A 24,699-nucleotide genomic window follows, 5' to 3' on the forward strand; every position below is an offset into this window, starting at 1 on the left:
AAGATTGCTTTCAATATCTTTTACTCATTTGGCATTTAGCACATCAGAAATGTCTCTTCACAGTACAAATTAAAGCTATTGAATCTTTTCCTTAAACTCCACCTCGGAAACTTTATTTATGAGTCCTCGACCTTCGTCTTGATTGGACGAGCTAATCCTAGGAAACGGTGCGATAGATATCAATGTACTGTTCGATTTTATCCAGTCGAATTTGGACCCAGTCATCTCCCATTAGTCCTCTCAACTCCGAGTTCTTGACCTTCTGGAACTATGTACGATACGTTATCCGTCATAAATAAGCACTGCAGACCTGGATGCTCGTCAGCTTCTAGATGGGAGATCAAGACGATGACGTGACGGCCAAATGGGGTCACGGTGAGCCTCTCTCGAGTCTCGATCATCTAGATGACGTCATGGAGGAGGAAATTAAGAGGTACCGGATTGGCTTGGCTTGTGGATCTCGCCGAACTCGAGTAGCTCACTGGAGAGTGGAGGCATCCTTGATAAGATTCTCTCCCGAGCTGTTCGAGTATGCCCCTCACTGAGCTCCTTAGCACGGCGAAGATCCAGTCGTCGGCCTCGCGGCGCCGGAGAAGAGCGCAAGGAGGCCGGGCCTGACGTTCACGAGTGTCTCGTACATGCCCAGAATATGGAAGAGCTTCTCCGGCAGCTGTTGCAAGCTAGGTGGCGATCCGCTTCGCCGATCGAAGCAACTCCATAACGAAGTCCATGGTCACCTCCGCGATGAGCTCGTCGAAATCCGCGAATATCTGACGGCAGACCTTCTTCTCCCAGAAGAGCACGAGCACCAAGCTGACGGCGACCTTGAGTGCAATAATCCAACGTATGTGATCGTGCATGAAGGAGGTGACGCCTTCTTCGAGATTTAACACGTAGGGGCCCTCGTCGTGCCATTTTTCCAATTCGCGACACAATCATAATTCATAAACACCCACCAACTAATTAATCTAGGGGCGGGAAAACTGTTAGGCGGGATAGCTTTGCCAAACTTTAATCCTTGGATCAACCATCATATCAGATTGGCATTGGTAGCACCCAATCTTGCTGCTTTGATATTGTTGCTTGAAATCTAGCTTGACGACGGTCTTTAGGGGTGGCAGTACTCCAGTGTCCTAATTTTCTTCAGCCGGTCGTGATCACATGTTGAACGATATGAGTTGAATAATTTGCATGTATCTGTAACTCGTGATTTCCGCTACTAGGCCTTCAGTGATTTCCACCTAATCCGGGCAAATGATAGTTACCCGACACAAAATGAAATGGGAGAGACGCGGCTTTGTATTTTATTTCACGATAAAATCCTGAGAAAGTGAAAGAGCCGAGTTGATCACAACAAGACCGTAACAAAAGTTTACTACTGTATCTGCAACTCAAAATTTTGGCATTTCTATTGAATAAATTCGGATTAGTGCTTACAAGAGATTCCCACTACTCGCACTAAGATAAAATAAACATACCAAATGGTACAGGAGTTCAAACAAGCAGCAGAAAAATAGTAGAAGCGAGGGAAGCCAAACATGGGGAAGAAAATTTCTATATAGCAGTGGCCATCTAGAACTACCTGAAGAATGGCACTTCAAGTTCCAAAGTCAATTGAAAGACAAGCTGCAGATGCTACCTTCTCGCGGAGATTGAATTTTCTTGCTATCAGTGGCCGAACATCTTCCACACCAACCAAGCTTTCCAAGAACGGTAGCAATGAAAGCAATTCCCGATCATTACGGTCATCAAACCAGCTTTCAATTGGAACACCATTGTCTAGCTGGAATCCAAATGCCTGAAACAGAGACGAATATCAATAAATCAATTTCTTTCATGTCAATCCAACACCAAGCATCATGGGTAAGATCCAAATGAAAGTGATGAAATTCAACATACAAGTATAACTCAGTTAAAACAAATCTGGCATACAAAACTTAGAAGCCACAAATACATATACATGAACTTATGGCCCTTAAAAACACAAACTTATGGCTTTTTTGTTTTCATTATAGAACTTTGACAAATTTAGAGTGATCATAAAGATCTGAAACTGCTGACTAATATAGACTTTCTTTTAGTAAATCCTCAAAGAAAATGAAATTTTAGTAGGCAGATAGGAAAGAGAATATAGAAGACAACATTCTTGCAGAAGTCCACTAGATAAGATAATATTACCTGAGGGGAATTGTCGACGATGATAACTCGAGCCAAATCACGGCCAAGAACCGATAAATCCTTTAAGTAATTACCCTCCACATAGACGCAAGACTCACGGTAAACACGGTGACGCAATAACTTTCTTTTTGGATCAAGAATGTTAAGAAGCTGCTCTGCATAAATACTTTGACTAGCTGTGAAAATAATCGTCTCAAATAGACTGGCAACCCTATCCAAGAAGTCCTTGAGATAAGGACGACACTTTACATAGATTCTATGCTCTTTAAGATTAAAATTAACTGGAAATGTAAAATCGGCATCTTCACATGGCTCCAGGGTGGAATGCACTAATGTCTCTGCCATTATAACATAGTTAAAAGATAAGCTTAAATATTAAGAGAATTCAAAGGCAAGAAATTGAAGTCTAGATTAAGTTACACGGCTATACAAAACAAAATTGAGTACAAACTGAAAGCATAAAATATTAAAATGTGTCAAATAATGGTTCCAAATGTCTAAAATCCTATCATACTGCTCAATTATAGAAAAGCTAAAAAAAAGAAGAAGCACAGATGCTAAAGTCAGATTTAAATTGTATCCCCAATCATTATTGGATAATCCTCAACATTTCAATAAATCAACATGGAGGAAATAAACTGCATCAACATGTCATGCGCCCTAGAATTTTGGTATGCAGTGATGCAGCCATTTCTAGTCTACTTGCAAAGGAGATTGCCAGCACATGCTAATTCTGTCGGTTAGCATATAGCATGCCAAAAAAGTAAGGATATGTCAATCTATTATCAGGACAATTCCAAGCTAATGAAAGAAACTATCTCATAATTTTCTTACAATAAAGAGAGGAAAAATCCTATTGGAACACTAGAAAATTAGACAATAGTACTTATAGAACTTACCCAGTTTTAAGCTAGAAAAAAAAATAAAAGGATGCTACACATACATTCAAAATATATTGATCAAACTTGTCAAAAAAACACAACATAATTTGATATTGAAACATGTAAGTAATTGGATATTATTCAATCACCATATTGCAAATTCAATATAATTTATAAGATTGCAGCATTATCCACTAAAAGTATAAATGTATTATACCATCCAAGTCCAGGACAAGGGTAGTTGAAGGGCAACTCCGTGTTTGCTTTGGAAGAAGCATGGGCCGGAATTTTGGAACCACAACTGACAAGTCTGGTAAATCCTTTATGAACATGTATGGGTCAAAATCATCTAAGTCATCAGTTTCATCAGGCTCTACACAACCATCTGTTGACATTGAGTCTTGACTTTGCTCATCAATGCACTCCAACTTAGAATGCTGCATCGCAAGATATATAGCTGATACCTCAGAAGAGAGGTTTCCCAAGGCACTAAAGTCATCCTCAAATGATGAGTTTACATGATTTGCTTCTTCAGCTATGAAATCATGATGATCTATTTGGTCTCTATCCTTGAACTGGTCCATGAAGTCAACTGCAAAAAGATGAAAGTAGAGATAAGATATCAAACAATTAAGCAAAAGAAGCATTGATTAAATTTAAAAACTTGAAAACCGGATGGATTAGTGAATTATAGAGGAGGAAAAGCTTTTGCAAGTTTCTCGCATTCGCCTTGTAAATTACTTCCATCAAGAGCCAACACCATACTAAAAACGAATACAGCACCACTGATGAGTAAGCATACCATTGTCATTTGGTAAGCAAATCACCGCTAGCTGCAGATTTCAGGTATAACAATGAATTCAACACTTCAGGATAATGGAAAAAAAAATTACATACTTCTAGTCTCAAGGCTCAGAAATCATTTCCCTAAACACTTTGATCAATCATCTGGTACTTTTTTAATGACAAACCAGCATCCACAATGCATCAGAATTAAAGTGAGATTATGATGCCAGGGATAGGAAAAGTGTGCTGCTACTTCAATTTGCTAATTTTATCTTACTGTGTGGTTCTTGTAACTTTTGACATTGCCGATTTTTTTTTTTTAAATTTGACTCAGCAGTAAAAATGTCTGCAGAATACTCGCTCCATACTTCACAACTTAACGCCAAGTCCCAGAATTGTAAGGTGATGGTTAAAATAACAAGTACAGCTGGAGATTCATGAAATTGTAAAAATGGAAAGGACTAATGGGCCACTAAATAAAGAAAGAATTAAAATTTTGTTAGAAACGAAGTTTCAAAGTTTTCCGTGTATCAAATACAACAAACAACATTCACCATACCAAGACTTCTAAATTCACATCTTTTGATGTTTCACCCAAAGTTCATGGTTAGTCTTATTATTTACGCTTTCCATATCTAAACTAATAGCTTTAAGGCTCACATACATCCTTTTCAGTTTTGTACACTATAAAAGAACCACAAGGCGACTATGACCATATTTAGCAGGACAAAAGACATTATCATAACAGAAATAGGCCTAAAAGTCTCGAAAATTTTCACACCGAGTGTAATGGTCATGTATGGCTATGCAAAGTGTATAAAAACATAATCCACTTACATTGGTAAACATTACTGACTATAAAGATGTTATCATCATAAAGCAATAAATTTTCAACTTTTTAATCCATTATTCAACATTCATTACCATTGCCAGAAATGTCACCATCATCTTCCTTAGTATAATGAAAGGCAGGTGAAAATATGGATCCACGTGCACATTCCATTGCATTGTCATCAGATTTCTGCCACAGATTCAATTAGGAGTAAGAAAATTAAACTCTGCACATACTCAGAAAATATATACATTCAAGCATGAAATTCTGTGACAAAAACAAGTGTCCTAAAATTATTGGCCCACTAGTTCTATTACAAACAGCAAAACAGATAATTGAAGATAGTATCCTGCCAAAGGCAACTAACCAATTAGCAGCTCTCAAAATTTCTCTATTATTTGGGTAGACTTGATTCCACCTGGGCTCTTAGAATATCTATATAGAAAACGTCCTTGTTACCTGTTGGAATACCTGAGGTTTTTGTGTTTCCCCTTTTCTGAGGTAATAAATTTTACTGATTTTTTACCAAAAAAAAACAGACAGTATCCTAAAACATCTCAATTTTTGAAAAGTCAAAACTTGAGTTAAATTGTATCACAAAATGTAAAAGACTGGAACATTTAATCAGTAGAATATCCATATAAGGAGCTGAGCATCAGCAATTGCTATCGCAAAATAGTGGTGTCAATTTACCTGGGATAAAAGGAACAAAATAATGGTTTTACAGCAACAGGGAAGTGGATTATAAGGGAATCCCCAACAGACCCAAACGAATAAAAAAAATAAAGTTACCAATCTGTGGCATTATTTAGGTTCTAAGAGAATCCCCAACAAAACCTTGATAATGAGATATGATAAGCAAAATAAAAGTGCACCAACATCAGGAAAATTTTGTTCTTTTAAATAAAAAGAAAGCGGTATTCAACCTTAGGTTCAAGGGAAGCCTCGTTTGTCACAAGAATACCTTCACTCTCACATTCTGCTACAACACTTCCAGACATCAGGTTCCTTCCTGCATCTTGCGATCCATTTTTCTTTTTAAGGCCTATTGCTGCACGTCACATGGAGATTTATATTTACCACCAAATGTCACGAAATTACAAACCAATGTCAAGAGTAGAAACTCTAGAAGTGTCATCAACCCCATGCAATGATGCCAGACTGAACAGATATAACTAAACAAATCAGGGAAAGAAACAAAACCTGCAACACTGTAGCATAAGGCTTAAAATTTGGTTTTGGATGTGGACACAGTTGCATTCTAATGTATGTGGGCCTCTTTCAAATGGAGCTAAGTAATCTCTTTTAGATCATTACGATATAAAATGAGATAGAGAGAAGCACTGACCAGATTTCTGCTTCTTGGCAGAAGATGTAATCAGATCTGTAACTTTCTTTTCAGCTGCTGCAGTCACCTTTTTAGGTTGTCTACAAGTTCTAGGATTAGCATGCTCTCTAGATGCATTTCTTGCTTGGGTCTTTTTCCTTGTTTGCATTGTTGAATTAAGGAGAATATCTCAGCATTCACGACTTATGATCTACCGCTAAAGTAGAGGGATGCTATAAATAGAAGAAACCATGTGTTCTATCAAACCACTCCCAGTTGCTACAGTCTTAAAAATGTCAGCTGAAATCAAGCCTGTCAGCAGACTTCACAAAACAGCTCAATGGAGAGACCTCATCTTGCTTGCTGGGAGAGAACTGACAACAATACAAAGAAAACATCAGCATTCTGAAAATCATGGCCCATATGTTGATGAGTTGTTCTTCAATATATTACTTGCTCAGCCCGACAAATCTATAGGAAAACTTAAAAAGAAAAAAAATTAAAGATTATCAAGTAAACTTGCCAAAATGAGATGAACTTATACTGAGTGGTGTCAATGCAATCTATATTATCCCATGCCAGTCAATAGAGGTTAAGCGCACCTGCCACCCATTCTAGGCAAAGGGTCTCTAAGTCTCAAACTTAAGCAAGAGCTGGGGAAGGAAAGAGAAGGAGATGAGGAGGTTTTGTTGTTGATTGGCCCCCAAATTGTCAAATCCGAAGAAAGATTTTGAACTTAAAAGTTAAAATTGGAGGAAAATTTCCCATAAATCAGCTTAATAGATTCAAAATATATTTAAAGAAAAAATCTGTCCAATTTCTGATCATCTGATGAAAGACAATGTATATCTAGACTAGGGTGGTTGGTAGCAAAGCATTTCCATAAATTTCTGCTCAAACTTTAGGAATAATTGGGGGAAATAAATTTCCCCCATTTTCTCCATTTTTGCTAGTTTTCTGCAGGTGGTGTTAAGTTAAGGTCAACATAGATTTTAGTTTCCTACACCATAAATGTAAAATACTGCTCCAATGTAGAGTCTGAAATTGCCCCTCTTAATAATGGTACCTGTTATCAGGCACGCATGCATGATGACTAGCCTTACTAAATCGAACAAACTCATATATCTTCTCAACGTTTCTGTTCCTCAATCTTCTAAACCATGTAAATAGCAACAACAAGAACATTCGCTCAGAATGCTATTGCCTTATAGAACAACTTAAATCTCTCAGAAGCTATCTAGCTCTCTTCTCAACCCAAATTAATCCATTTCTTGACTTGCAATCTCACTCTACACATCTAAAATCTATATCAGAGTCCCCTACAGTTGTTATCACCACTTGCATAAATTCCAGAAACTTAGTTCTCAAGATACACCGAACCTCCAGAAACGGATCAAACCATGCAGAACAATTAAAATCAACTCAAATAAGTTAAAACCTATCATCTAGCTATAAGACCATCAAACTTTTCGAAAAACCCTAACACTCGATAAACGTACGATAAATGAGCAAAAAAAAACGAACCTGGAAGTCATCCGAAAGCAACGTAAGCAGTACTCGAGGTGGAATCGGAGACGAGAAACCCAAAACCCCAAGCCTTCAAGAGAGACAATGAGGCATTTAGGGTTTCCTTCCTCCCGCAGCGGAGGAGACCGAGGAGAGAGACGAGAGAGATAAAACCAATAGGCGGACACCGTTGGGTTGGTAGTCTTAAATAGAGATCGGTCGCACCACAACGCGCTCGTGACGAACCGGAGTCAGCCGCGTGGACTTTGCTAGTCTCGGAAATCGATATACACGATTCCGTCCGAATTGCGCGGATTACAAAGTCCTGGTGTAACGCTCTGGAACCCGTCGGACTGTGATGCTGTACCTGAGGGCTGGAGCTAATCGATGTAAACTAAAAATGGGTGGCAACTCGTGGAAATTTTGAAATGACAGGGGTTAATTTGGCAAAACGTCTGAAATTGGATTTGAATTTGAGGTGTGGCAGGCCGCAGTGTTGGTGGAAATGGGGCGCAGGGAGATATCGGGTCGGGTTTGGGCCGAATTATTCAGATCCCAATCCGAAAATATTCTTCTAATATAAATTCACATGTTCTCAATATAAGTGGGGCTGACGTGGCAAAGGAATCGCCTTGTGCTGCCGTTGAGCAGCAGTTATTATTATTTTTTTATAAAAATAAATAAATATCAAATATTCATTAAGAACCCAAGTTACTGACTAATACATAAGGTGGATAAATTCATATCTTAGAAATGCATTTTCAAACGGCAAGATCGGCCATATTATGTGGTCATATTAGTTTAGACTATAGGAATGTGATTTTAATACGTATGAAAGTTCAGGAGGTGAGCATAACCGTACTAGAGTAATTTATAATTTATTCATAAAAAAATAAGAGAAAGAATGAAAAGAAGGGGGAGAAATCTAAGAATATATGAAATAATATATATATTTTTAATAAACTTTGGGCTGGGTTGAGCTATTTTGGGTGGGCGGCCTAGATGTGCATCTCTAAGTGCCAGGTTTCTAAGCGGGTCGGGTTAGAAATTCTCTTCATGGGCTAAGTCTTTAGCGTAACACGTCCCTTGATCCGGATTCGGGTAAAGGGTCTAAAATATTGAAACCCGCTTCGTCCAGTGTCGAAAGCTTTTAAACGTTACCCAAACTCTCCCAGGAGGTCTCTCTCTCTCTCTCCGAAATGTCGGAGGCGCTTCCCCTCCGAGTTCTTCCACCGGACGCTCCTCTCCTACCTCGCGTCCAAAACCCTAGCTCTATCCCTAACTCTAATAGTAACCCTTCTCCTTCTCGCCCTCCTCATCAATGGCAGGAGATATTTGGAGCTTGGCTCTCCACTCTCCCGAAGAGCCACGTCCCGACTTCGACTGAGATGGATTCCTGGATCGACTCGAACCAAGCCGCTATCCCCGACGAACTCCGATCCATCCCTCGTCACCAGCTCCACCAGATACTCCTCTCCATCGACGACCGCGCTTCGAGTTCAATTAAGGTGCTTGCCTCCTCCTCCCCCTCTCCTCCGTGAATTGATCCCCTTCTCCCGATTCAGTGGAGTACGGTGATTTTGCAGGTGGAAGAGAGCTACGAGGTGGAATTTCCGTACCGATTCCAGCGCACGGATCTGTGGAAGCCCGTGTACAGCTGGTTGGAGTCGTTGGATAGAGATGTGCTGATCAGCGGTAAGGATATCTCAGAGTGGCTGTCGGCGAATCCCGATGTCATGGAAAGATTGTTTCAGAAGCATTCTCGGTACCATTTGATACACTACATTCAGAGGTTGCATTTAAAGTTGCTCAAGAAGAAGGGCAAGTTGCCAAAGGTGACAACTCTCTTCACTCCCTTCACAATAATTTTGTTGGAAATACTGCACATGCTTTACCGTACTTGACTTGAATTTTGGTTGAACAGGGCTTGCAACTCTCGGCAGCTAGGGCTTCTGTGAGGGCTGCTAATGGTGGCATGACAACAAAAGAAGCTCCTATTGCATGTATGAGATTTTGTGTGGTCTTTAGTTAGACATATTCAGATGTATATTTTATTCGTGGTTGTTTATGTTCCTCACTGGAATTAGATATTTCAGCCAGATATCCAGGTGGAGTACTTAGAGACAATAAGCAATTAAAGAAAGAAGCTTTTCTTAGATACAACCTGTAAGTGGACAATATTTTCGTTTCCTCATTGATTATATATAGTGACGCTCTTGCTTCCATACTCTTTGATATGATTAGTTTGACAGATTTGCAGAACCAACTAATCAGTGCCCTCTCAAAGCAAAAACTTACAATTGACATCAAAGATCCTCACCGAACATGTATAGTTGAACAAAGGCCTGAAACTAGTACCAGCTGTCAGTTGTCTGCTGTGGGCAGAAATGATATATGCCCTGGAGTTATGCCTAAAGCTGTATCACATTCTCATGATGTGGTGAGCGTACCTGTTACTGAACAATCTAAGCCTAGACTGCTGTTAGAGAAAAAATTTAGGCAGAAAATAAAGAGAAATCCTATCATTGTTACTCCTGCATGGTCTTATTGTGAAGCTTCATCTGGTATGTCGTTTTTCCTTATTTGAGGAAATTATATGCCATATGAATTACATTTGTTAGATTTGTGTTAATGAAACATGATTCTCTTATCATAATGTGCTTGCTAAGTTGTAGCTAGAAAGTTCATATAGAAGATGGATTTGATATTGAACAGAGTTTTACATTTGTGAACCAAATGTTTTGACAGAGAAAATACAAATTGATCAGCCTTCGACATCACATTGCGAAGAAGCAAGGAAACCCAACATTTGGAGTAGAGATTCTGATTCACCATCTTCACAAAGATCTTTCAAGAGAAATATTCTTTTATGTCTGCAGGGGCGAGAAAAAGGTACTAGCTGGCCTCTGATTTGCTCGCATGGTGGTTATGCTGGAAAGAATCGGGAAAGATGGGCTCCATTTCTTGAAGGCATGTTTATCATTTATTCTTCCTATTTTTTGTTTTCTTTGTTTTATGAGAATAGGAATTATTTAAACTCTTAAGCTAAAGGAAAATTCTGGATGGTAGTAAATATTTTAGTTGTTGATTTGCAATCTCAATAATAGGTTGGCGATCAATTGGAAATCAGTTCGAAGGGCCTGCTGTAACTCTCAAAAGAAAAAGTTATTCATCATGGTTTCCTACTTGGTGTGCATATACATCTAGTGCAGCTGTTGCACAGCCTAATGTCAGGGTATGCACAATTGCACATCTTAAGTTATCACTGTTCACATGCATTGATTGGAGAGAGATTGCTTTGAATAGTCTGATTTTTAATTTATTTTTTTCTTTTTGATGGCTTCCTGTTTCCATTGGTTTTTCTGATCATGTAAACTTTTTATGTTATGAGTTTACACTGTTGGAGTTGATGATTCCAGTTACAGAACTTTCTGGAGAAATCCTGGCTAGTATTAGAGGGAGCGGCTTCATTTAACTTCGAATCTGATATATCTTGTGAAACTCATAAGCTTGTTATAGTGTCACTCTTGTCCAATGGAAGTAATAAAAACTATGAAGCTTGGCTAACTATCTAATTAACATTATTGTAAGCAAATTTTTTTGGCAAACATTCGATCCGGGTGATTACTGAAGGAGAAATGCGAATGTGAAAGTTAAATAGGCCACTGCATAATTCCATTGGTGAGCCAGTAATCATAATATTTGTTAGTTCGTTGATAATTGCAACTATTCTTTCAAATGCCAGCTGGCTAATGTCCTCGCAATTGAATAGTATTTGGAGCTTTTGAATGTCTCAGATGTTGGTCTATGTCCTACGAGCTATAAAAAAAATAGAGTTTTTGGCATCTTACTTGTCATTTCCTTTATTATGTGAACTTCTTTTCTCTTTAAAAGTGTCCATCTTCCTGTAGCAAGTAGCAACCTTCACAATGCCTTGCTATCTGAGAGAGATATTCACCTGTAGTTCCTCCTGTGTAAAGCAGACCCAGATATCTGCCCATCCCATAGAAAATACTACAATGGTACCAAAATAATCTGTTGCCTGCTGTTTCATGTTTGTCTTGCCTTCCAGGTTATTATTAAATACAGATTTATAACTTCATTTTTTTGTCCTAGTGACATCCTGAATATCCCCAACCATGTCAAAATACAAAAATGAAGCTAAAGGCTTTTGAAGATAGTGTAGAATTAAAATTCCCTTGTATGTAATTTGGACACCACTTTTTGCCTCAATAATAAGATCAAAGATTAAGCCTTTCAGCACCTGTACTTCCATCTACTGACAAATGTAACTCGACTTCTGTAAAGCAACTAGAAAAAGAATGGGTATTTCAAAAGTGCTTCTATCGAATGCTTTAATTGCCCTTTGTCTCATGTCAATGAAGTTTGGTTCCCTATCAAAATATTTTAGTAGTTGAGTGACTTCAGTCAGATTTCATTTTGTTTTCTGTGCTCGTTGGTTCTTTAACCTTAAGTTGCCGTTATGTAAGTCCAACTGATCATCCACATTTTTAAGCTAGATGTTAGCTATCTTTCTTCTAGTATATTGACAAACAAGATGCCAAAGAGAAACTTATCAAGTTAATTTGTTCTGCTTTGTTGTTCTTTTTATTTGTCCAACTTGTATTATCACACAAACACTCAGAAGATTCTATCTCTCTTTCAGGAAAACTCTCTTGCCTCACATTTGTTTTATTTATGGTAGATGACCAGTTCATCCCTTTTTCGTTATTAATGTGAGTTTGATAATGAAATAAAGAACATGCTTGTCCAGTGGACATGAGATGTTCTTTTGTTTTTGGAAGCGACAGAAAGTTAATTCTATTAATGTTTTCCAGCAAGGTGTCCAAAAGGTTCTTGATGTAAAGTTTCACCCAGAAGGGCTGCCTCAGCTTGTTTGCAGCGCTAATGAGGTCAGTAATTGGTGATGATTCAAAACATGCCTACTCATGGTCCAGTTGCACACTACATGCTAATTGCAAGGTTTTAATTGACAAATTGTTCTTAGCTTTGATTGATACATGAACCTTTGTTCTTGTGAAAGTAGAGATAGAAGTGGTACCCAGTTCTGCCCTTTATTCTGGCAAATTCATGGACAAGATGTAACATTAAAGATTTTGTCTTGTTTGGCAGGCCCCAAATGAATTATTACTCTACAACCTTCTCTCTGGGAGGGCTATTCAACTTAATGGTCATCATTCTCAGGTATCCGCAAATATAACTCATAAATATTCTTTTTAGTAGATAAAGCTGATTTCTTTTTTCTTTTTCTTTTTTTTGCCACTTCATTATCTCCATATAATTTCTGGGTTATTTGACACTTGTGCATGCAATTGGCTCAATTTTGTGTTCCCCATATAATTTCTGGGTTATTTGACACTTATGCATGTAATTAGCTCAATTTTGTGTTCTCCATATAATTTCTGGGTTATTTGACACTTATGCATGTAATTAGCTCAATTTTGTGTTTTGACTGATTCCATATCGTTATGAAAATATTTTGATATACTGTAGTTTGTGATTCTGTTAATCAGTTATGTTATCATTACAATCTCATGAGGTGGGAACTTTCAGTGGTATGATATTTTGTTCTCACTTCGTGGAGTCGCTGATTTTTGAAAATAGATGGTGTTGGACAGAATGTAACTTTTTGGATAATACTGGATGTTTGGTAGATCCAGGCTGTTGATTTTGCAGTGAGAGGTGCAAGTGTGGTTTCTTGTGGTTCAAATTTATTAAAGGTAAGACACATATTTTATGTTGAATCACAGCATTATTGCGGTAGGCAATATATAAAGGCATCTTGAGTAAACGCTTGGTTGTTGTTGATATATAACAAAACAGGTCTGGGACTGCATAACAGGTTCTTGCCTTTTTACACTAGGAGGTGATGATCGATCCTCCATTGGACACACACACAAAATCAGTGCTATGACAGTCAACAAATGGCAGTCATGTATGGCTTTATCTTTGACATTATTTTCCTAGATGCTATTTCCTTTTATTCATCTATATTTTGGTCTTCTTTCTGATACTATGAGAGAATAATTTTATTACAGGTTTTGCTATATTTTTGTCTAGATTTCCCAAAATTATTCCCCAATCAGATGCATTGTATAATTTGGTTTATTGCTTGTTAAGTAATTGGCTAAACAAGCTGAGACTGTCAGTCATTTCATTATATTTGTGCCTCGAAATGACTCCCTGCATTGAAGTATTTTTGTCCTTTATCACCTTTTCCTTAGGAGGTGCTTATTGAAGTTCTTCTAGATTTTGAATGAACCTAAGATGCAATCTGGCAGATAATTTACCATCTGATTGACCTTGCATAAATCATGGTGTTAGAACAGAAAATGAGAAAACACCCTAAAGCATGGCAAACACCTGTTTGCTTTATATTTTGCTCAGGGTTCAGCATGGAATTTGTATAGGATTGATGCTAAGTTGGGAACTGGTCACAACTGGTCCCTTTTTAAAAAAAATGGAGGCTTTGCATCTTTAGATTGTGCTCAGGCGAATTTTTCCCTTCCTGGCTTAGATCTGGCTCTTGCAGTAGTCAGTATTGTTTATTATATACTTATATGCATACTGACCTGAAAGATCTGGTGAGACTTTGAATTCTTCTTTAAAGTATGGTTTTTGTTTTCTGTGTTCATCAGTGAGAAGACATACAGTATCAATTTAGGTGTTCTATCTTTTAATATAGTCGGCAAAAATCCCTTGAGCTTTCAGTTGCCAGACCATTTTACATATGTTGATCACAAGTTTCTGCACTATGGTTCTAATATATTCTTTGGTTCATGTTTATATATAATCGTTCTTGGTTGATGTGTATGTTGAAGGATGGCAGTTCATGTATTTGAAAAAGATAATCCATTTGCTTTATAAGTTTAATCAGCTCGAAGGACATTGTCATCAGGTTGATGGTGGTTAAAACTTGATGGATTTTTTTTTCCTAAATTAACAAACTTGAGTGACATTAGTAAATTACATAATGATACTAACCTATTTGTTCTCTCGTCCTTTTTGTTCCTTTTTTCTTTCCAAGTAATTTCACCTTGGTAGGAGAAGTTTATATTCCTCTGCATGATTGTCTATTTCATTATTGAATACCTTTTGATGTTAACTGATGTCCTAGTAATTTTCCAGGTCTTGTGGTTACTAGTGGTGCAAAAAGGGACGGGAAGCTTCTTTTATGGAATGCTCTCAGAGGTGAACTTGCATCTGACTTAAATTCAATTTTAAGGTAAAGGAGCATTTTTTATGCTAACAATACACATGACATAGTTCCTGCACATGCCTTTTCTTTTCCATATGATTCGTCTCAGTTTTTGGAACATATAATGATGCTTTTTTTCTTTAATTCTGAAACTTCTTCATGATGATAATGTTTGTATTTAATTTTTTTAAGCTTATTTTTTCCACAATGTTTTCATACTTCAAAGTAATCAGTTTTTTAAGCAGTTGACCGAATATGAGTTGTACCTTGACCAGCTGCATAGCTTAAATCAGAAATTCTATTATGTTTCAGCTCACTTGGCAATGCATGATTATTTTGACATTTATTCAAGTGGCTTAAATTTCCGTATTTCATGTGCTGTTTGACTTATATTATCCGTGATGTTATAATATCTGGTCACACTTAAGGTTCTCATCTTTATTTTTTTTTTTTTTTTCTCATCATGTCTTTTTCATGTCTAGCAAACTTTGTAGATCGGATGACCCATGACCCAAAGCATATTAGTAGTAATGAGACAGTTTTTTGGTTTTTCAACTACTAGTAGGGTCAATTATGCATTACTCATTCGGGTGAATATACACATAAAGCTGGTTCTTTCGAAAGGTGGAGTCTATTGCCCTCTGTCCTGCTTTCTCCTCCTGAAAGATCAAGTTTTGTGTGCATATTTCTCCAATTGAGTAATCCATAACATACTCTTGCAAGAGTTTGTATACTAATGTATCTTCCTACCTTTTCTTTTGTGGTTTGCGTGCTAATTTGACGGACATTCCTTTTCTTCTGATGTAAGGTCTAGATGCCAATGCTTTGCTCCTTCATATGCATGTTATTAATACATGCTAATAATCTTTGAATTTTGAATTTTAGTCCTAACAGATGCAATTCGATTGAGCTTCTCTCATGGAGTTAAACTACTTGTGATAAGGTTTCTAAACAAAAAGAGTTTTCATTGGATTCTTTCATTTGTAAATGTAGGACCCAGGACCTGGTTTATCCATCAATTGATGTGATGGAGTTTTCTAGTGAGAACCTTCTGGCCTGTGGAAGTGATTGTGAGCATGGCGGTCCAGCTGTCGTACAATTATGGGACATTGAATCTCCAGAATCATTTCTAACTTTCCCTGCAAATGATTCTGTATGTTGTTTCACTTATATCTGTAAACTCCTGTGTTGACAAGTTACTGACACATTTTGTTCACAGTATATTACTTCATTGAAAATAGATCCAGCTGGCAATACTATAATAACAGGTGCATTGCTTTTCTTTTCTGCTGCTTGAAAGTCATCTGTACTAATATGTTCCCTTAAGATGACTAAAATTTACTATGTAATTCGGTTTATAGGTTCTGGGGATGGAACTATTGGCTTATTTGACATTCGGACCCGTGTCGCAATAAATTATCTATCAGTGGGATCCAGTTATGAGGTAGTTTTTTTCTGGTACAAACTTTATTTTGGAATATGCGTGCATTCTAACTTGTTCTTATCAGTAATTTATAATTGATTTCTATTTTGATGTTCTCTCTTTATCTACCTTTTTAGCTTTCCATCTTTGGATAAATTTGTTCTGTCACAGGTGACGTCTGTTTCATTCAGTAATTGTGGTACCTATTTTACTGCCTCGAGTACATCAAATAATACCTTGGTTTGGGACGCCCGACTCCTTCCCATGAATCGCAGTGGGATGACTCCGGACACATTTCATCAAAGCAATGTCATGCGTTTCTTTAAGCCTTTGCATTGTTTGAGCCATGGGAAGCAAATGCCAACTGCTGAACATGCAGGCCAGCTCCCTGGGTAAGTTCCTGAAATAAACAAGTAATTAAGATTGATTCCTAAATCATCTTTGTTAAGCTCAGCACATGGGCATAGTCCTTTGTGTTATGTATTCTTGCATGTCGATATAGAGGTATGAAATCTTGTATGCATTTTCATGTTATGGCATCATGATAACCAATCTATTTTAGCAAATGTTTATAGTATATTGCAGTCCGCATTTTGAACTTCTGAATTGTGTTCAGCCATGTTGATGAGGGTGATCAAGGTGTGAATGATGCAAAGTGGTTTCATACAGAGCCTATATTGGTTACTGTTAGTGGTGATGGGAGGTAAATGGTCCTGAATTTTATTTTATTTTTTTGTACCTTTTGTCTTTATCTCAAACATGTTAATAACTTGACCGGCTTGGTTGTTTATGTCTAGCATTGCACTGTGGGATGTTACCCTTGGTCAACCTTGTGTGAGACATGTTATTGGCCATAGAAGATGCGCTAATGCAGTATGTATAGTTTTACTATTTTCTCACTGATTAACTATAAAGATGCCTAATTGGTTTCTTAGTTGTCTATTACTTTTCTTCTTGAAGATTACAGCTGTCATGATGCTTCGCCGTCAATACAGAACTTTCTATTTTCTTAGTCATTTTATCCCACGCTAAAGTTATACAACTAAATTGAAACTGCAGGTCGCTGTGGCTCCAAATGATGAGTATTTGTGCACAGGGGGAGATGATCAAAAAGTGGTGAGTTTGTTGTTCTTACCTGCCTATAATGTTCTTCCCATAGAATATAAATCTAGACACATACATGAATATATTCATGAAGTGATGAAATTGTGAAAATGATTTACTTAGTCTGTAGTAACTTAATAAGTTACTATTGAAGATGCTATTAGGTTTAAAATAGGTAGATGCAAGGTAGCTATGAGATATACAGGATCATGATTGTCAAATACTAGAGATTTCTGTCCACAGGACGTTTTCAACTATTGATATTAAGATTAGTTTGTTGTAGTGTCATACTCGAGATGCTTCGGATCAATAATGACCTTCCATAAAGCAGAAGATATTTTATGAAGTTGTCACTAGTTGAAGATGTTTTCTATTTTCCAGCAATATGCTTAATTAGACAAAGTTGTATGTGTGTAAATATTCATATTTCACAAATTAAAGTACCTAAATATAGTATGCTTCCCTTACCAGGATATAAGGTGAACTCTGTCAAATCTAATCAGTCAATAGTTTGAGTCTCAATAGTCATTAGTTCCCTCCTAACTTTTGATCGTTTGTGCTAATGTTTTATTGTTTGACAGGTTTTGTATCACAGTAGAAATGGAATGAGACAACTAAATTGGCGTCTCTCGCACCCTCTGACTGCAGATGATTAATTTTCTTGTACAACATTAGCACTCAATTCTGTCGTTAAAATGAGGTGTTTATAGATGCTAGCAATATTTATAACATCAAAAGGTTGTAAATTATCAGTAGAAAGGATTTGACTGTAGTGAAAACATCAATACCATTTTATTGCTCTTGTAGAATTATAAAGATCCTTGCTTGCGGCATACAATGAATGGCCTTTATTGAGATGATGAGAAGGTAACGACAAACAAAAGCGTAAAAATTACTCTCTCTCTTAAAATAATAGATCACATATAGAGGAAAACTATAGGAGTCGTCAACGCCGACAGATTTATCCACCGAGAGGATGAGGGTTGCCTCTCACAATTATTCCTCCTCATCCTCAGAAATATCCTTGGGAACCACACCGTTCCCTTTTATCTCTTCCGAATGGAGTAGACGCTCGAATCGGAGAAGCTTTTTATCAGGATATGAAAACCACACCTCATCATCAACAGTATTGTAAAAGGACTGGAGGGAATTTTGGACACTGCTGTTCTCCCACTCTAAATTGTTCCACCATTCTTGGGAACCCGCAACAGTCTCTAATTTGCTCGTGATGTTTTCCGGTCGGAATGGGAGTTTCTTCAACTTTGGACAGCTCTTGACAAAGATATAGTTCAAGTTCGGGAAGTCGACTGTGGACTCGCAAATGGAAACCAATTCTGGTAGATTATACAAAGTCATGCTAAAGAGGCAAGGGAAGGTAGAGATATGGTTGCCCGTCTCACAGTCAATCAGTTGCCTCATATCATCACAATATAATACCACCAGGTCCCTAAGGCATGGGAGATGCAAAATCCATGAAATGTTCTTCAACTTCTGACAAGAAACTATATACAAGGCCCGAAGAGCCTCAAACAACTCCTTGGGAACTACTCCCTTCCATATTATTTCTTCCAAATAGTGCATATAATGCAATCTGAGGTCTTCAAGTGCCCGAAGATGTGACGTCAGTTGCTGATTGTTACCTTCAATCACTATTTGTGTTACATTGATATTCATCTCGAAGAACAACCCATTTGTTCTTGTTCTTTCCGTTGTCACGCGCTATCCACAATGCCATATCACGCAACAAATCATGCATCTTGACAAAAGCATCTTGGTTAATATCGTTTTCGCGAACCAGTTCTAACAAGCATGCTCCTATCAGATCGCCCATCAGAGTGTATCCGGTGTTGTAAGCTTCCGACATGTTGTCAAACTCTTTTATTAAGCCTAATCCCATCCAGCATTCCATGAGTGTTTCCTTCTTGATCCACCAATCCTCGGGCCACATGGAGCAAGACAAGAAACACTCTCTCAAGGTGTCAGACTTCAAGCTGTCATAACTGAACTTTAATCTACAATACGTACTGTTTTCAAGATCTTCAGGTGACTGCTTTTCGACGTCGTCGAGTCGTGACTTCTTGAGCAGATCGATAGCATGCTCCCATTGTTTTGGATCCTTCTTCGGGTACATGGTCCGGCCGGTTGTGATAAGAGCCAGGGGCAAGCCCTCCAATTCCTTGACTACTTCTTTTGCAAGGCTAAGGATGCGGGGATGAGAGTAGATGGTTTCTTTGCCGACCTTCTCCAGGAAGAGCTTCCATGCATCGTCGTAGTTCAAACACTCCACTTTGATCGTCTGCCTCACCTCCATTTGCCCACAAACAGTTTCTGATCGTGTGGTCAAGACCACCTTGCGTCTGCATCCGTCGACCATGCCGAGCGGAAACGGAATTCCAGCTTCATGCAGTTCAAGTCGCCCCCAAAGATCATCCAACAATAGGAGGAAACTTTTATTTTTGAGGAAATTGAAGATGATGTCACGTTGTCCCGTAACATCCTCATGTTGCTGCAATTTCAGCTTCTGGGCTATCTCCTTTTGAAGTTTTCCGGTTGTACATGATTGCGAAGCTGTGGCCAAGATCACAGCATCGAAAGCAGAGTCACCAATAAAGGAGTTGTTGATTTGTTTCAAAAGGTGAGTCTTCCCTACGCCGCCCATGCCCCAAATTCCGATCATCCCCACCAATACTTGATCCTCTCTGATGTAGTAGAGTGCTTCTTCAAGATTTGGATTTGCATTCGGAGATGATGTCGATGTGCTAGGTACAGGCACCTCCTGGACGGGTGCCGGCGCCGGTGTTATCGCTATCTGCCGGGGTGCTATCTCCGTTCCTTCACCTAACAATCTTTGCACGTCCAGAAGCTTCTTGGCGGCGGTTTTGCTGAGGCTATAGTTGGAACAACCATTGGGCGAGAAGCATTTGAAGCATAAGCATCTCTGCTTATATTTCTCGACCATCGTATCCACTTGGGTTTTCGTAGCCTCCACCTCATCCAACCACACTTGCAATTGATGAGTTGGTGTCTTCCCCTCCCTCTCAGCAGCCTCGATCCCCACTTGGACGTCGTTCTTCACGGTGATCAAATGCCGGGTGGCACTTTCAAGGGCTCTCACGTTGTCACCGGCTTTAAACGGATACGTTATCTGCCGCATCACGAAATTGAACGATGGAGACAGGACGACGTCTGCAACTTTACTGAGAATCTCCATGGATATATATATATATATCAATGACGGAAATTTTTCTTTTTTTTTTACTCTTCTCCTCTATATATGACGACTATATTAATCAATGACTCGCTGCAAGAGATCGAGAAAAAAGAAACAAGAGAAAATAAAGATGGCGTTTTTGTTAAGTAGCTCGAAGATGGAAGAAGAAAATCGAAGAAGAGAAAGAAAAGCTCACCAGCTTCCCTCGGGAGAGATCCGGAAGCCAGGAAGACGAGGAAGCACATCACATTGATCTTGCCAAAGAGACGATAAGATTATTCTCACATTAGAAAAGTAGAAGATAAAGTAATTAATTGATGACAGTCAGCAAGTCGCCAAGTTGCCAAGTTGCCGTATTACAACTGTTCTTGCCAATTATTGCTGATCTCCTCTTCAACGGTGGAAGATGCTGAATGTCTGCCTATATATTTAGTTATTCAGAGATGACACATTTGAGATAGCTATGCAACTAACTAAATCTAACCAAAACCATACGGTTAAGCTAGTAATTACGAGTGCGTCACATTTAATTTCCTACTAGACATCTAATTCTTCGATCCGAAATTTGCGGAATCTCACAACATGGGAAAGGAGACGTATAGTTTAGTGATGAATTAGTTAACAGTTAACACAAACTTTGAAACTCAACTTCTTCTCATTTTCTAATAATCTCATCACTTGGTACGTGCAAACCTCTTGCCCACCTTCCAGTTCAATCTACAGACCAAATCTTATGGCTATAAACGGAAACGAATAGAAGAAGAGAAAAGCAAAAAAACGAAAATGGTGGAAAGTCAAAGCACTATCTTCCTGGTTTGAGAAAAATGGGATCGAGATGCAGCAACAAAACCAACTACTAGAACTCCTAAACATGCACTTCATTATTGTCGACGTTCCGTCTTTTCTTTTATTTATTTCTTTTGTTATGAGACGTGCTCCGAATTCCCCTCCCCTCTGTTATTTGCAAGCTAGGGGGGCTCAATTCGACAGCTGAGTTTTGGTGCAAATGGAATTAAAAGTTATGCATGCGTTAGGTGAGCCATCTCTTTCTAATTAGTTAGTTGGCAATGAGATCAGTTATAGATACCGGCAATATTTATAACATTTCTTGCGAATGACAAGACACGATCTGTTTCCTCTGTTTATAGAAATTTATTAAGATAACGAAGAAAGAGAGTTACATAATGGAGGTTAATGAGTTGTGCAACAACAGGGAAATTAAAAGAACTACCTCTTACATACTAAGCTTCCTCGCTCTCAATAGAAATCTCCTCCTCGCTCTCAGTAGAAGTATCCTCCTCATCTTTTTCTTCGTAGAAACGTTGGAGGTAAGTTTTGACACTGTTGTCCTCCCACTCTAACCCGTCCAACCATTCTTTCTCACCACGAATAGACTGCAATTTACTTGGGATGTTACCCGATCGGAATGGGAGCTTCTTCAACTTCGGACAGCTCCAGATCTTGATAAAGCTCAACGCCGGCAAAGCAAATGCAGGATGGCAAACGGAGACCATCTCCGGTAGGGAGTTCAACTCTATATACGTGAGGCAAGGGAAAGTAGGGATTGAGTTGTCGTCACCCTCAGAAGCAATCAGCTGACTCATCCTAGAACATTTATACACACGCAGATCCCGAAGGCAAGGGAGATGCAAAATCCATGAGATGTTCTTCAACATGTCGCAAGAATCGATATCCAAGAAGCGAAGGACCTGAAACAACTCCTTGGGAACTACTCCCTTCCATATTATCTCTTCTAAACAGCGCATCTTATCGTATCGGAGGTTCTCAAGCGCTCGGAGTTGCCATGCTGGATGTCGATGGTCACCTTCAATCACCATGTACTGGGTCACATCGCAATTCATAATATGGAGATCAGCTAAGTTCATCTGGATTTGCTCGTCCTCGAGGAAGCTAGCCGGCAAGGAGAAGGAAGTGGATTCCTCCAGCCTGCTGATTGCGAGGCACCAAATTGACATATTGGCCAACTCAATAAGTCTATGGAGTTGTGATATACCTTGTACGCAAATTCCAAGTCCTTTGAGATCATTTAAGGACTCCAACTCCTCCAAGAGTGGAGATGGCAGATAGGTCAAAATTTCATCGTCAGTTTGGGTAGCTTTGTATATGTCAAGAACCTGCAAGAGTTTGAGTTTTGCAATAACACCCTGAGGTATTATACGGATGTTAGTGTCCCTTAGAATCAAGAACTTGAGATTGACAAGAGATCCAAGCTCACTGGGGAGCGACGATATACCAAAATTACATGTGAGATTGAGGTATCGGAGTTGGACCAACCCGCACACCTCTACGGGGAAGTCAACAAATCCACAGTAGGAGAGATCAAGATACGTGAGTGCAACAAAAGCTCGCATATCTCCAAGCTCTCTCAGGTATTTGTTAAACCGAAGCATCAAAGTGGTGAGTTTGGAAGGATGATGTCCAGCAGCAGGTAGCTTTTCGATGTCACTGTACATCAGCGACATCCTTTCTGCCTCACGCCAAATTTCTCTTCCACGTGGCACCTCATCTGCATCGACGACCCATTTGTTCTTCTTCTTCCCGTTGTCGCGCGCTATCCACAGCGCCATATCGCGTAACAAATCATGCACTCTCACTGGAGGATCATCTTCATATTCTTCTAGTAAGCATGCTCTTATCAGCTCACCGATCAGAGTGTGCCCGGTGTTAGAAGCTTCTGACATACTGTCAAACTCTTCTAGTAAGCCTAGTCCCATCCAGCATTCGATGAGTTCCTCCTTGTAGATATACACATCATCGGGCCACATAGAGCAGGACAAGAAACACTCTCTCAGAGTGTCAGATTTCAAGCTATCGTAACTAAACTTTAATCTATAAAACGTACTCTCACCGTGATCCCCGTGTGAGTATTCGACTGTGTGGAGTCGCGACTTCTTGAGTTGATCGATGGCATTTTCCCATTCTCTTGGATCCTTCTTCTGGTACATGGCCCGGCCGATAGTGATAAGAGCCAATGGCAAACCAGCCAACTCGTTCACGATATCTTCAGCAAGGCTCCGTATGCGAGGATTCGAGTTGATAGTTTCCTCGCCAACCTTCTCCAAGAAGAGGCTAAGTGCGTCATCATCGTTCAAGCACTCCAGTTTGATGTCCTTCCTCACCTCCATCTGACCACAAACAGTAATCGTTCGTGTGGTCAAGACCACCTTGCGCTTGCATCCGCCCTCCACGCCGAGCGGAAATGGGATTCCAACTTCTTGCAGATCAAGTCTCTCCCAGAGGTCGTCCAACAGCAAGAGGAAACTTCTTTTCTTTAAGAAATCGTGGATGATGTTACGTTGAGACGACACATCTTCGTCTTTCTGTAGCTTTTGATGCTTGACTATCTCCTTCTGAGCTTTTGCCGTTGTACATGATTGGGAAGCTGTGACCATGATCACCGTATTAAAAGAAGAGTCGCCGACAAAGTAGTTGTTGATTTGTTGCAAAAGGTGGCTCTTCCCAACTCCACCCATGCCCCAAATTCCGATCATGCCCACTTGGTCCTCTTTAATGTAGCGGAGCGCTACTTCAAGATTTGGATTCGCATTTGGAGATGATGTCGTTGTGGTAGACACAGGCACCTCTTGGACAGGAGGCGGCACCGGCGTTATCGCTATCTCCACCACTCTTTCATCATTTAGCAACCTTTGCACGTCCAGAAGCTTCTCGGCGGCAGTTTTGCCGATGGTGTAGTTTGAACAGCAATTGGGTGAGAAACATTTGAAGCACATGCACCTCTGCTCATATTTCTCTACCATCGCATCCACTTTGGTTTTGGCAGCTTCCACCTCATCCAACCACTCTTGTACTTGATGAGTTTGTCTCTGGCCATTCCTTTCAGCTATCTCGATCTTTTCTTTGATGTCGTCCTTCTTGTTGAGCAAACGTCGGTGGGCGTTTTGCAGGTCTCTGACGTTGTCGCCAGCTTTAAACGGATACGTCAGCCGCCGCATCACGGAATTGAACAACGGAGGCAGGGTAAGATCTGCTGCTTTACTGAGAATCTCCATAGAAATCAACGGGAGAGGGAGAGAGGCCAAGAAGCAAGATGAGGAAGCTATACGAGAAGATGCTTTGGAGTTAGGTACTCAATTTAGAGCTCTCATTCGATGTGATAGGTTAGCCAGTCACTTCTAATCAACTAAGTAATGATTTTCTTATTTCACAAGAGAACAAATAAGTAATCATTCATCAGCAAGTTGTTGATTTGT

General features: G+C 39.2%; 4 protein-coding genes across 7 annotated transcripts; 1 reads left to right on the forward strand and 3 right to left on the reverse strand.

Moving 5' to 3' along the window:
• Positions 1-1,385: 1,385 nt before the first annotated feature.
• LOC140794927 (uncharacterized) lies at positions 1,386-7,688 on the reverse strand. Of its 2 annotated transcripts, XM_073147208.1 has the most exons (7): positions 7,529-7,688; positions 6,026-6,378; positions 5,604-5,728; positions 4,770-4,866; positions 3,277-3,651; positions 2,179-2,516; positions 1,386-1,798 (listed from the first exon to the last, which is right to left on the reverse strand). In XM_073147208.1, exons 2-7 carry the CDS (start codon positions 6,171-6,173, stop codon positions 1,598-1,600), a joined length of 1,284 nt encoding a protein of 427 aa, XP_073003309.1. In that variant the 5' UTR covers positions 6,174-6,378; positions 7,529-7,688; the 3' UTR covers positions 1,386-1,597. The 2 variants fall into 2 exon arrangements, with proteins under 2 accessions (XP_073003309.1, XP_073003310.1); XM_073147209.1 differs by lacking the exon at positions 6,026-6,378.
• A 1,009-nt stretch (positions 7,689-8,697) lies between these two features.
• LOC140794928 (uncharacterized) lies at positions 8,698-18,072 on the forward strand. Of its 3 annotated transcripts, none has more exons than XM_073147210.1 (20): positions 8,698-9,018; positions 9,097-9,345; positions 9,435-9,513; positions 9,607-9,676; positions 9,755-10,074; positions 10,259-10,480; positions 10,618-10,745; positions 12,349-12,423; positions 12,644-12,715; positions 13,186-13,251; positions 13,355-13,466; positions 14,660-14,756; positions 15,723-15,882; positions 15,949-15,997; positions 16,091-16,173; positions 16,324-16,544; positions 16,769-16,855; positions 16,950-17,025; positions 17,212-17,268; positions 17,838-18,072. In XM_073147210.1, exons 1-20 carry the CDS (start codon positions 8,710-8,712, stop codon positions 17,910-17,912), a joined length of 2,607 nt encoding a protein of 868 aa, XP_073003311.1. In that variant the 5' UTR covers positions 8,698-8,709; the 3' UTR covers positions 17,913-18,072. The 3 variants fall into 3 exon arrangements, with proteins under 3 accessions (XP_073003311.1, XP_073003312.1, XP_073003313.1); XM_073147211.1 differs by having other exon boundaries at positions 13,192-13,251; XM_073147212.1 differs by having other exon boundaries at positions 8,754-9,018; positions 9,598-9,676.
• On the reverse strand, positions 18,019-20,752 carry LOC140794929 (probable disease resistance protein At5g63020). Its single transcript, XM_073147213.1, has 2 exons — positions 20,664-20,752; positions 18,019-20,557 (listed from the first exon to the last, which is right to left on the reverse strand). The coding sequence occupies exon 2, from the start codon at positions 20,465-20,467 to the stop codon at positions 18,899-18,901; it is 1,569 nt and encodes a 522-aa protein (XP_073003314.1). The 5' UTR covers positions 20,468-20,557; positions 20,664-20,752; the 3' UTR covers positions 18,019-18,898.
• Positions 20,753-21,599: 847 nt separating this feature from the next.
• On the reverse strand, positions 21,600-24,699 carry LOC140794917 (probable disease resistance protein At1g61300). The gene has a single exon (XM_073147197.1). The coding sequence runs from the start codon at positions 24,496-24,498 to the stop codon at positions 21,709-21,711; it is 2,790 nt and encodes a 929-aa protein (XP_073003298.1). The 5' UTR covers positions 24,499-24,699; the 3' UTR covers positions 21,600-21,708.

This window comes from Typha latifolia, chromosome 9 (assembly GCF_019914945.1).
Source record: "Typha latifolia isolate L0001 chromosome 9, TyphaL0001v2, whole genome shotgun sequence".
Taxonomy (NCBI): Eukaryota; Viridiplantae; Streptophyta; class Magnoliopsida; order Poales; family Typhaceae; genus Typha; species Typha latifolia.